Source organism: Camelus ferus, chromosome 19 (genome assembly GCF_009834535.1).
Source record: "Camelus ferus isolate YT-003-E chromosome 19, BCGSAC_Cfer_1.0, whole genome shotgun sequence".
In the NCBI taxonomy this organism is placed as follows: domain Eukaryota; kingdom Metazoa; phylum Chordata; class Mammalia; order Artiodactyla; family Camelidae; genus Camelus; species Camelus ferus.
In genome coordinates, this window is record NC_045714.1 from 19544310 (window position 1) to 19554986 (window position 10677).

A 10677-nucleotide genomic window follows, 5' to 3' on the forward strand; every position below is an offset into this window, starting at 1 on the left:
CAAAAAAATGCCTTTAGCCACGCTCTTTACTGGTGAGAAGACAGACAAAGCCCACAGCTCCACCCCTTACCGGCTAAAATCCTGATTAATACATGTAGTTTCCTGGAAATGAGCATGAACATCTCCAGAAAAAATGTACCATTAACTGCACTTAAACCTCCTCGAGCTACAAAACAACAAAAAAAGCCACTTAGAGATGAGGCACTTTCTGATGAGTTCTTAAGGGAAAAGCTTTCCTCGGGAGAAAATGTCCCAGAGGCTGCCAGATGCAGGCAGGGACATAACGACCACCCACCTGCCCTGTGGGCCAGGTAGCCCTCCATCGCACGGGCTTTCCGGAGTCCTCTCCGAGCCCCTCCAGGTCCCACCCCGCCAAAAGGCTGAGGGGCCATGCCCCGGGCCCCTGCCCAGCCTGCTTCCCAGGCGCGTGCAAATCTCACCCTGGGCTTGGGGAGCCTCCAGCTGTGCTCAAGAGTTAACCAAACATCAATTTAATTACACCGCGGGGCTATATAAATATTGTGCTCCACAAAATGGCACAAAGCAGATATTTTTAGGTCACAGATGTTCCTTGTGATTAGCCAAGTCACAGGTCTGGAAGAATTTTTTCCCCGAAGAAAAGTAAAAGAGGAGCTCCAGCAGCCGCCACGGGGGCTCCATGCGGTGGGTAAGCGCCGGCTCGATTCCTTCCTGTCGTCAGTTTCCTTCTGAAGCCCACCCCGTGGGTCCAAGCAAACGGAGCAGGTCAAACGCCAAGCGAATCAGATGCCCAATCCCAACACAGGCTGTTTTTCCACCTCTGGAACCTGCCCTGCCCCCGACTCACCTACAAACACTCATGAAGCACCTACTGGGTGCAAGGTGCCACAGGGTGGCTGTCACTGCAAACTTGGATAAGACACTGTCACATACTAAGTGACGGAAAGGGACTTCCGATCACACAGACGCACAGGAAGGGTCACACCAGCCCTGTCTGAAATAGCCCCCTGCTGGAGACAATTCGGATACCATGGAACAGCACCCGGCAGGAAGATGCATGAACCACACTGTCCTACAACAGTGTGCACGGGTCTCAGACACAGAAGGAAGAGGAAGAAGTCGTTTACATAAAATACAGAAGCAGGCAGATGTGATGTCAGGAGTCAGGAGAGCAGGAGTCCTGGAGGAGGGAGGACTGGGAGGGCAACCTGGGCTGCTGGTCATGTCCTAGTCCTCAGGCCAGATGCTGGTTACAAGGGTTTGTTCCATTTGGGAAAGTTTGTTGAGCTGCACGCTTAGGGTTTGCAGGCTTCTCTCTAAAAGGAGTACATTTCTAAATAAATAAAAGCAACGTGCCCAAGGTCCCACAGCTAGGAAGTGGCCGGGGCAAGACCCAGCCCCAGGCAGTCTGGTCCCCAGAGCCCCAGCCCTCAGCCCCGTGTCCTGCTAGGGTGGCCAGAAGTCAGCACCCACAAGGGTCTGTCTCGGGCCTAGCAGGGTCTACTGCCTCCTCCCGCTGACCTCCGCTGCCTGAGGACTTTCCTCGGGTGCCCTCGCCCACTCTGCCTGGGAGTCAACCTCCCCGTCTCAGGAGCAGCCCCCTCCCCAAGACTGCCAGGAGCCCCCTGTCCTTGGTGAGGTGACTCCTCCGTATCCCCCCAAAGGCCCTGTGGGACTGAGCCCCACACTGGTGACCTGCTCAAATACAAACCCTGAACCTCCTGCCTTCCCCGCCCAGGACCACCCCCTAGGCGCACTGCTGCCCCCACCCCCGAACCTCTGCCCCGGGTCTGCTCCTGAAGTGCCGGATCCTGGCGGCCCGTCTCCGTGAGGCCGCCCCGGCCACCCGTCACCCCTTGGCCGCCGTCGCCGTGTCCTTCTCTTTTCGTAGCGCTTTCTGCAGTCTTGTAGGTTATTTACTGTTTACTGTTTGGCTCCCACTGTTTGAGCAGGCAGAGAGCTAGATGTGAACAGAGAAAGCGGACACAGACCAAAGGGCAGAAACTGGGCAGAGAGGAGGGCCACAGGCCAAACGCAGGAAACCTTACATTACATAGGCACCAGGGGTCCCCGGGCAGAGAAGGAAAAGCAGGAACCTCTGGGCTGGTAAGTGGTCACACCTTTGGGGGTGATAAGTGGCCCAGAGGCTGACAAAGAAAGGTGAGAAAAGGCAGAAATCTCCAGCGTCTCAATGTAACCTTTGGCTCATTATGTCCTCATTACAATAAAATTAGCCTTGCAGATTAGAAGTACCCATCATGCACCGACGCCATGAGGCTTCCAATCCAGACTAAATGAGGACAAAAATCCCTCCTCCCTTTGGGAAGGTGGAGTTGGGACGATAATCAGGGAATGCGACCCCAGACCCTTCCCTCCCCAATGAATATCCTGCCCATTTCTACACCCTATGTAACTAACTTGCCAAAGAAACTCAAGGCAGCCGCTCGCCTGAGCCTGCCCGCTGTCCCCTTGAGAGGGTACTATCCATCCTTTAATAAATTCTCACTTTACTTTTTTAACCACTACGTCTTGTCTCTGAAATCTTCCTGGAATGGGACAAGAATCTGGAACACCAGTTACACCACCAGCCTCACATGCCCCCCGAAAATAAGACCTCTAGGAGAGGGGGACCCTCGGCTTGCTCGCCACTGTCCCCCAGCAACTGGAACCAGCTGAGATTCCCAGGAAGTTTGATGACGACCGTGGTAAAGGAGAAATGCCCCAGAACAGGGTCTGACCAGTCGGGACAAATCCTGGTCTCACGAATAACAGCCCACACCCCTTAATACCATGAGTGCCCAGAACATGTCAGATGAGCAGTAAGTCCTTATGTGATGAATGCGTCAGTCAGTCAGTCAGTGAGATGCACAGTTCAGTGCAAAAACCCCAAGCCTGCCCCAACGCAGACTCTCCTGAATGGACAGCTTGCCCTCGTTGCTGGTGCCTTCCTGGATCTCATGCCAAAAATCACATGAGTGGATCCACCTGTGGGAGCTGAGACCACCCCGGTTCCCATCTGAAGAAGGGAGAGACCAGGGAGGCCCCGACAACTCCCAAATCTCGGTCTCGGCTACATACTGGCACAGGCACCTCAGAGAAACCCCCTCAGGCCATAAGCCATTTGCCCCGCCCCGCCAGGCCCAGGGCACAGCCAGGTCTTCCTTCCGCAGAAGGAGATGGAAGCTCTTTTAGCCCAGGCCCTGCCCTACCTGCCTCCACCAGCCTGGCCTCACTGCGCTTTTAGCCCCCTGAGCCCCTTCCCACAGGGATTCGTCTCCTTGGTGCAGATGGAGTACCTCTTCATTGCATCTCAGCGCTTAGCACGGGGCCCGCTCCTGGGAGATGTACTGCAAATGTTGGCTGAGTGAACGAGCTGTTCCATCCATGAAGCGGTAACTTTTCAACAGGCGGTTGTACTAAGTTTTTACGGCGTGCCAGCCTTGTGCTCAAGACCTCCTGAGTACTTCCCACTGGATCAGAGGTGCAAGTCCCTGAAAGTGTAAAGGAGCCAATGAACGATGAAGGTGGTGAAGAGCCATCACCGAGGGCGCCCAGCACGTGGGCTGACACCCACCCCTGAGGGCCATCCCCTGCAGGAGCGCCTCACTTCTGCCCCAGGGGACCACAGCCGTCACCTGGGGCTGACTGCCCTCCTCCCACCCCTCGGCAGGAACACAAAAAAACTCCTAAGTGTGGGCTTCATTAACACCCATATAAAACTGAGGGGCAAGGGGGCATTCTCCCAGGAGAAAGATTCCTGTGCCTCTAACAAAAAAATGATCAAAAACAAATCCTTCCTCAGAACAGATTTTGTCTCCTTCCTGCTCAGGCATATGATGCAACAGCCCTGGCCAGGGCGAACTCAGGGCTCCTGCTGGAGGGTCAGGGCGCCTCGCTCTGCCCTGCTCCCACGTCTGCCTGCCGCAGGCACACCTGATTCTGCAGCTCTCCCTGGCGATTCCTGCCTCAGAGCTGGGGCTACCGCTTAGGGACCACACAACCCTCGCGGTCCCAGAGGGAAAGGGCCCAGGGCCTGGCAGGGACTCCAGCACCCTCCATCTAGGGCCAATCACACCGGGCACCCTCGTGAGGCCTTGGGCAGACAGGAGGGTCAGGAGAAGCCGTGGGCACAGGCATCTCCCAGCCCCGCCCATGGCTCTGGGAACACGGAGGGTCAACTGGCAGGACTGCTCACACAATAAGCAGAAATAAACCCCACCTCCAAGAGGGGCCATTCCGCACCCTTCACTTGTGAAGCAGCTCGTTGTGAGGCTTTGCCCTAAAGGACTCGGGTAAGCGTGAGAAAAGTTTCAGCTGGGTGAGATTTGTGTGCAAGCTTTCGGAGTGAGTTAAAGTGCAAGGTGGAAAACAGCATCTGAGATCACCTGCTGTTCCTGTAAAAAGAGAAAAGGGAGGGGTGGGACCTGTACAGTGGCGGGTGCGCAGGCCGGGAAGGACACATGAGCAGCAGTAACTGTGGGCGCCCGTGGGTGCGAACACAGGAGCAGAGGGTCAGGAGACACATGAAGAACTGAATTTTCTCTGTGTGCTCCTCTGCAGTATTTGGATCTTTTTCCATGTGCATATTTTTCAAAAAAATGGTTTTTTATTCATTCAACAAGCAATTTTGGAGGGTACAGTGAGTTTCAAGCATTAAGAGAACAAGATGAGTAGAAAGCAGGTGAGGCACTGACTGATCCCTGTCCTCAGGGGTACTGGGGGGGAGTGGGGGGGAGGTGCACAGGTGAGCCATGTTGTAACCTGTCATCCAAGCTGACACCCTCTGAAGAACGGGTACCACTAGCTGAACATCAAGACAGCAGTGTGAAATGAGACTGTCCCGGGCAACCAAGATGTTTGGTGGCCCAGACAGGACGACGCTCATCCACAGCCAGGACCCAGGGCTAGAAAGCAGGAGGGACGCCAGAGCCATGGGGAGATGGCAACTGAATCAGGGCAGCTTCCCGGAGGAGGATCTGAAGGGCAGGCAGGACTTAGAGGGTAGACTCAGTCGGGGAGGTAGGCAGAATTATGGCCCCCAGGAAGATTTTACAGCCCAACCCCCAGAACCATGGGTAGGATGATACCTCACACCCATGGATGCACTGCCTGACTCCGTCAGCTGGGGCTGCCGTAACAGAGGCCCACAGACTGGGTGCCGTACACAGCAGGCACTTATTTCTCCAGTCTGGAGGCAGCAGGAATTCTGGGATCGGGGTGCCATGTGGCCAGGTTCTGGTGAGAGCTCTCCTCCTGGTTGGGAGGGAGAGGATCCTGGATTACCGGGCTGGGCCCAGTGTAAGCGTCCAAACCCTTCACCCAGCGGCAGACAAGAAGGCGGAGAGTTCAAAGAGATCTCAAGCCTGAGGAGGACTCCGTGCGGCTTTGCCACTTTGCAGAGGGAAGAATGCAGGGGGCTTTCCGGACCTGAGAGTGTCCCTGGCTGACAACCAGCAAGGAAACAGGGACCTCAGTGCTACAACCACGAGGAACTGAATTCAGCCACAACCCCAGTGAGCGGGAGCAGATTGTCCCCCCAGGCCCCCAGGTGAGAGCCCAGCCTTGATCTCAGGCCTGCTAGACGAGACGGAAGCAGAGGACCCAGCGAGCCCCGACACTCCTGGCCTGCAGACGCGGTGAGAGGGTCTTGTGACGCAGCTACAGGAAGCTAACCCAGGGCCACTCCATTAGGTGAGAGTAAGGCCAATACAGTGGGGAGCTGGGGTCACGAAGGCAAATACTCACAGGAGCCCCCGCAGAGCCGGCCCAGCTGGAGAAAACAACAGCGTGGACACGATGGTGGGGGGCCACCAGCACAGCCTGGGAGTCAAGGAGGCAGCGCGTAGGGCGGGCCTGGCCTGGCAGGAGAGCCCGCCACATGCCCTGTCACCCAAGCCTGGCAGGAATAGGGCCCAGTGTGACCAAATAACCCAGCTCTTCAAGAAAATCCAGACATCCAATTTTTGTATAAAATATTCTCATTCACATTTTAAACACTGCTGGCCAACCTTGTGCAGCCTAAGCCACACAGAGATGTGGGTCTTGACCCAGATGTGACCTTCTGAGTGTCAGAGAAAAAGCAGGAGGTCCGGGACAGAGTGTGGAAGTCCCAAGTGTGGACTTCTTCAGGAGGCAACAGGGACCCAGTGTAAGTGCCCCTGTCCTCCCACCCAGAAGAGAAAGGGAACTCACACACGCAGAAGACCCACCTCCCCCAGTAACAGTGTGGGGCACCTGCTCCCAGCTCCCCAACAACCTGACGTTGTCAGGGCTATGGGTCCCTTGTCACACGAGCCGTGGAGGCCACAGAGGCTCAGTGACTGCCTGCTGATTACACAGGTGTGACCTGGTGACTCTGGCTCAAAGCTGTGCTTCTGATTCCCAAACCTGCATCCTCCCAGCGGCCCCACGTGGCATCCTGGCATCTCATGACTTGGTTCTTTTCATTGCAAAGGGGTTTGCTGTCTAGTTTCCCGGGCCAGGGCTCTTCTCCCCTCACTAGCAAACCAGCCTCTCTCCTCACTCAAGGCTCGGCTCTCCCTTCCAGCTCCCACCACAGCCCACCCCTACGGCACCTCCCCGCCCCCTCCATCCCAGCCTTTGGGACTCCATTCCTACTGCTCACCTGTAGCCCAGTCTCTCAGCTTCCCAGTTCCAAACTCCTGAGAAAGGAATCTAACTGGTCAGAGTCATGTTTCTGCCCCAAGTGACAAGGGTCACAGATCCCCGGTCAGGCTATGGGGTGGGCCTCCCTGTGGTCAGATGCCAGCCCAGCTGTGACCCTCGGTAACCCCTCTCCACCCCCCCACCCCATCTCTAACCCTTGCCTCAGGGTCAGTCCCCAGAAGATCAACTCAGGGTATGAGCAGGACGACTCAGGGAACAGGTTGGGCAAGTCATGTCCCTAAAAGCAGCCCCCAAACGCCAGCTCTGCCGTGCCTGACTCTCATAAATACAGCTTGAGCACAGGTGTCTGGACCAGGCAAGGTAAGGGCCCCCAACAGTATCTGAAATCAGTCTGAAGCCGCTGAGACACACCGCACAGCCACAGGGCAGGGGCACCACCAGCACCACCACACTGAGCGCCTACTGAACGACCCAGGTGAGCCAAGGAACCAGGGATTTCCCCGTGTCCCACTCCTGACCACGATTCCCGACCACGGAGCTAAGCGTCAGCTCAAGGACGGTCTCCTCACTGCCCTCAGAGAGAATGAGATTCTGTCAACAATGAGCCCTCGCTCTGCCTTGTCCTGGAGACTTTAGGAAGTCCTCCGCAGAGGCATCCAGATCAGTGAGGGGGAAGGCGGGCATGATGAGGTCAGAGGAGCAGGCTGAGAGAAGGATCGGGTTTTAAAGCCCCTTTATAAAGACTTCATTTTGAATGGAGAACAGCAGGCTTTTAAAACAGCATTATTGAACTTACGCTGACTCGTAACAAACTGCCTACGTGTGCGTGAAGTGTACAACGTGGTGTCTGACCGACACACACACCTGTGAAACCACGCCCACCATCAAGACGACCAAGGTACCCACCGCCCCGAGTCTCCTCCCGGCCATTTACAACGCCCCTTCCCGACCCCCTCCCCTCACTCCCTGTCCCACCTCCTGGCAACCACTGCTCTGTCAGTGCGTTTGCATTTTCCACTGTGACATGAATGGGCTCGTCCGTGGTGCCCTCTGGCTTCTTTCACTCGGCTAAGTTCTGACGCCGTCGTCTTGTTGCGGGCACATCAAGAATTCACCCCGTCTTACAGCTGAGTAGTGCTCCAGGATGTGACAGACCAGTCCGCTCACCTGCCGATGGACACCTGTCCTATTTCCAGTTTGGGGCGATCACGAACATGCATGTATAAATGTTTGTGCCTGTGCGTATGCTTTCCTCTTGGGAAAACACCTAGGCGAGGAATGGCTGGGCCCTTTGGTAGGCATGCGCTTGAGCGTGGCCATTTTAATGAAGCCTCCGCACGGGTCTCAGTGGGCCGACGCTGCGTGTATTTAACCTACGCTGATCACGTGGTAACGAATGACCTACACACTCACCCACGAGGAGGCCACATCGGGCGGCAGCTGCTTCATTCCAGTCCTCCCCACGCGTGGAGAGGGTTCCCAGAAGGGAAAATCTCCCAGCTTGACCTTTGATTTTGTAAAATGCTCAGTGCACAAACTTCTGACACTCCAGAAACGGCCCCCAAGAGGGCTATGTCATCTGTCTGCAGGAGGTCCTTTAAAACTGGCAGCATCTTACTGGTCTAGAGCAGAGTGGTTATGATCAACACTGAGGCTGCGGATGAACCAGAGTGGGAGCTCTGCGAGGGTGGTCCCATCGGCATCACCTGGGAACTTGCTGGGAACGTGTATCTCCCGGGTCTACACCCAGAGCTAAGACTCTGAGGGGGTCCCAGCAGTCTGGGTTCCCCCAGCCTTCCAAGTAATCCGATGCACGTTCTGGATTACGAACCAGTAGCCTAAAACACCTTTCAGGCCCTCTGACTCCCCTGGAATTAAACCCGTCAGAAGTCATGCTGTGCCAGGAGCGCAGGCCCTCTATGGCCCTGTTCCACCCACACGGCTGGGGCGCACCCCTGCCGGGAGCTGCGCAAGCCCGTGTTAGAGTCTCCTAGAAGGACCGAGCTACCAATGGGAATGCAGACCTGCCCAAGGACGGTCACCACTTCCTTCCCAAAGCACCCGACTGAAAACAAAACAAAGTTTCAGGAAATCAATCATCGGAGCATTTAAATCCAACTGTCAAAACCACGCATTTCTCTAACTGGGGCTTTGACCCTACCACATGATGGCATAAATGAATCTAAGAAAAGAAAAAGACAAAGATTTTGGGTAATACACTCCAACACTCTTTACTGCTCTAGAACCCTCACTCCAAATTTACATATCAGCAGGAAAATTAATCAAACTTGAATAGGAAGGAATTTGAGTAAAAATATTGAATACTTTTTGTTTTAATCTTCAGTTTAAGCATGACTTCTGCTCAACATTCTAATCAGAGAGAAGTTCTGATCACTTCCTTGGTAGTTTTGTATGCTTAATATTTAGCCCAGTCTTTGAAAACCCTCTCCAGCTTCTGGCCAAGCAGAACTTTGCCACTCACTTTGAACTTGCCGGCAAGGAAAGCCTTCTGAGGGTTCATTTTGCCCAAAACCAACTCCATAAAGACAGGCTCCGGGATTGTGAAGACAGTGTCTGCTGGGAGCCTGGCGGGTCCTGGGTACGTGTCCCCAGAACCAGTCTTCAGATCGATGGTCCACTGCAGAATGATCTTCCCATCCTTGGTGATGTCCAGCTGAAAGATGGCATTGACTTTCTTTACCAGTTGGGCCCCCTCCTCTTTGATGTGATGGCTGATGTCCTCGAACACGGAGAAGCTCTGGAATTCTGACAGCTTGAGAGGGTGTGGCACGGCAGGTTCCTGAGCTGGACCCAGTTCCTTGAACTGGCCTGCCTGAGGCCCATCCCCTGCTTTGATCTTCGGTTGATGGTCAATTCTTTTCCACATCTTACTGTGGTGGTCCTATTGACTCTGCCGTCTGGTCTGTGAGCAGCTGTAGCCAGATTAATATCCGCAGGTCAGATTGTGACATCAAAGGTAAGGCCAAGTGGGGAATGAGGCTGGTGTGTGTGCTGCAGCCTTACTGGCCAAACAGATGCTAAAATGTGACATGGGGTGAGAGCTCAGACAGGTCATTGTGAGGCAGATCCACACCAACCCCCCCAAAACTACAAGGTCTCCACAAGCCCAGAAAGGTCTGGACTCCATGCTGGGAATAAGGGAAACTAGCCACAGAAAGTTCTATGGTGACATGAGCTCTGTCTTTCCAACAATGCTAAGTGAGAGAACAGTTATTCTGATTCCTTCAAAAGTGGACAACCCTTAAGGCACAGGTGCTGGTGCGGCTTCACCCGCCTGCTGGTGGGGTGGGAAATGCTTTTAGAGCAAAACAGCTGGTTGGAGGAGGAACCAGCACCAGGGCCTGCATCAGAAAGCTTCCAGAAGCACAGTGAGAGGGAAAGAAAGAAGAAAGAAAAAAAGAAAGAAAAAAAGAAAGAAAAGAAAAGAAAAGAAAAGAAAAGAAAAGAAAAGAAAGAAAAGAAAAGAAAAAGAAAGAAAGAAAGAAAGAAAGAAAGAAAGAAAGAAAGAAAGAAGAAAGGAAAGAAAGAAAGGAAGGAAGGAAGGAAGGAAGGAAGAAAGAAAGAAAGAAAGGAAGAAAGGAAGAAAGGAAGAAAGAAAGAAAGAAAGAAAGAAAGAAAGAAAGAAAGAAAGAAAGAAAAGAAAAGAAAAGAAAAGAAAAGAAAAGAAAAGAAAAGAAAAGAAAAGAAAGAAAGAAAATAGCCCTAAGGTCGGCAGAAGATGCTGCTGGTGTCACATGGAACCGCATGTAACAGCACAGCCCTTACTCTGCGCCGAGGCCCCGCTGCAGTACTGTGCATGTATTCACACTTAATTAACTAAATTAACATTTAATCCTCATGATAACCGTCTGAGCTGTACACCAGCTGGGTACCTCGTTTTACAGACAAGGAAACTGAGGCAAGCAGAAATGAGGTGACTTTCCAAAGTCGCACAGCTGGCAAGCAGGATGGCCAGGTATGAACAGAGGCAGAGTGACCCCAGAACCCACTTCCAGTCTGCCTGATGCTTTCTCACAGTTAGGTCGAGGCTGTTCGGCAGAAGTGATCTGA

General features: G+C 53.8%; 1 protein-coding gene across 1 annotated transcript; it reads right to left on the reverse strand.

The window, feature by feature from the left end:
• Positions 1 to 8816: 8816 nt before the first annotated feature.
• On the reverse strand, positions 8817 to 10055 carry SCP2D1 (SCP2 sterol binding domain containing 1). Its single transcript, XM_006182832.3, has one exon. It carries the CDS (start codon positions 9491 to 9493, stop codon positions 9023 to 9025), a length of 471 nt encoding a protein of 156 aa, XP_006182894.1. The 5' UTR covers positions 9494 to 10055; the 3' UTR covers positions 8817 to 9022.
• Between the last annotated feature and the right edge of the window lie 622 nt (positions 10056 to 10677).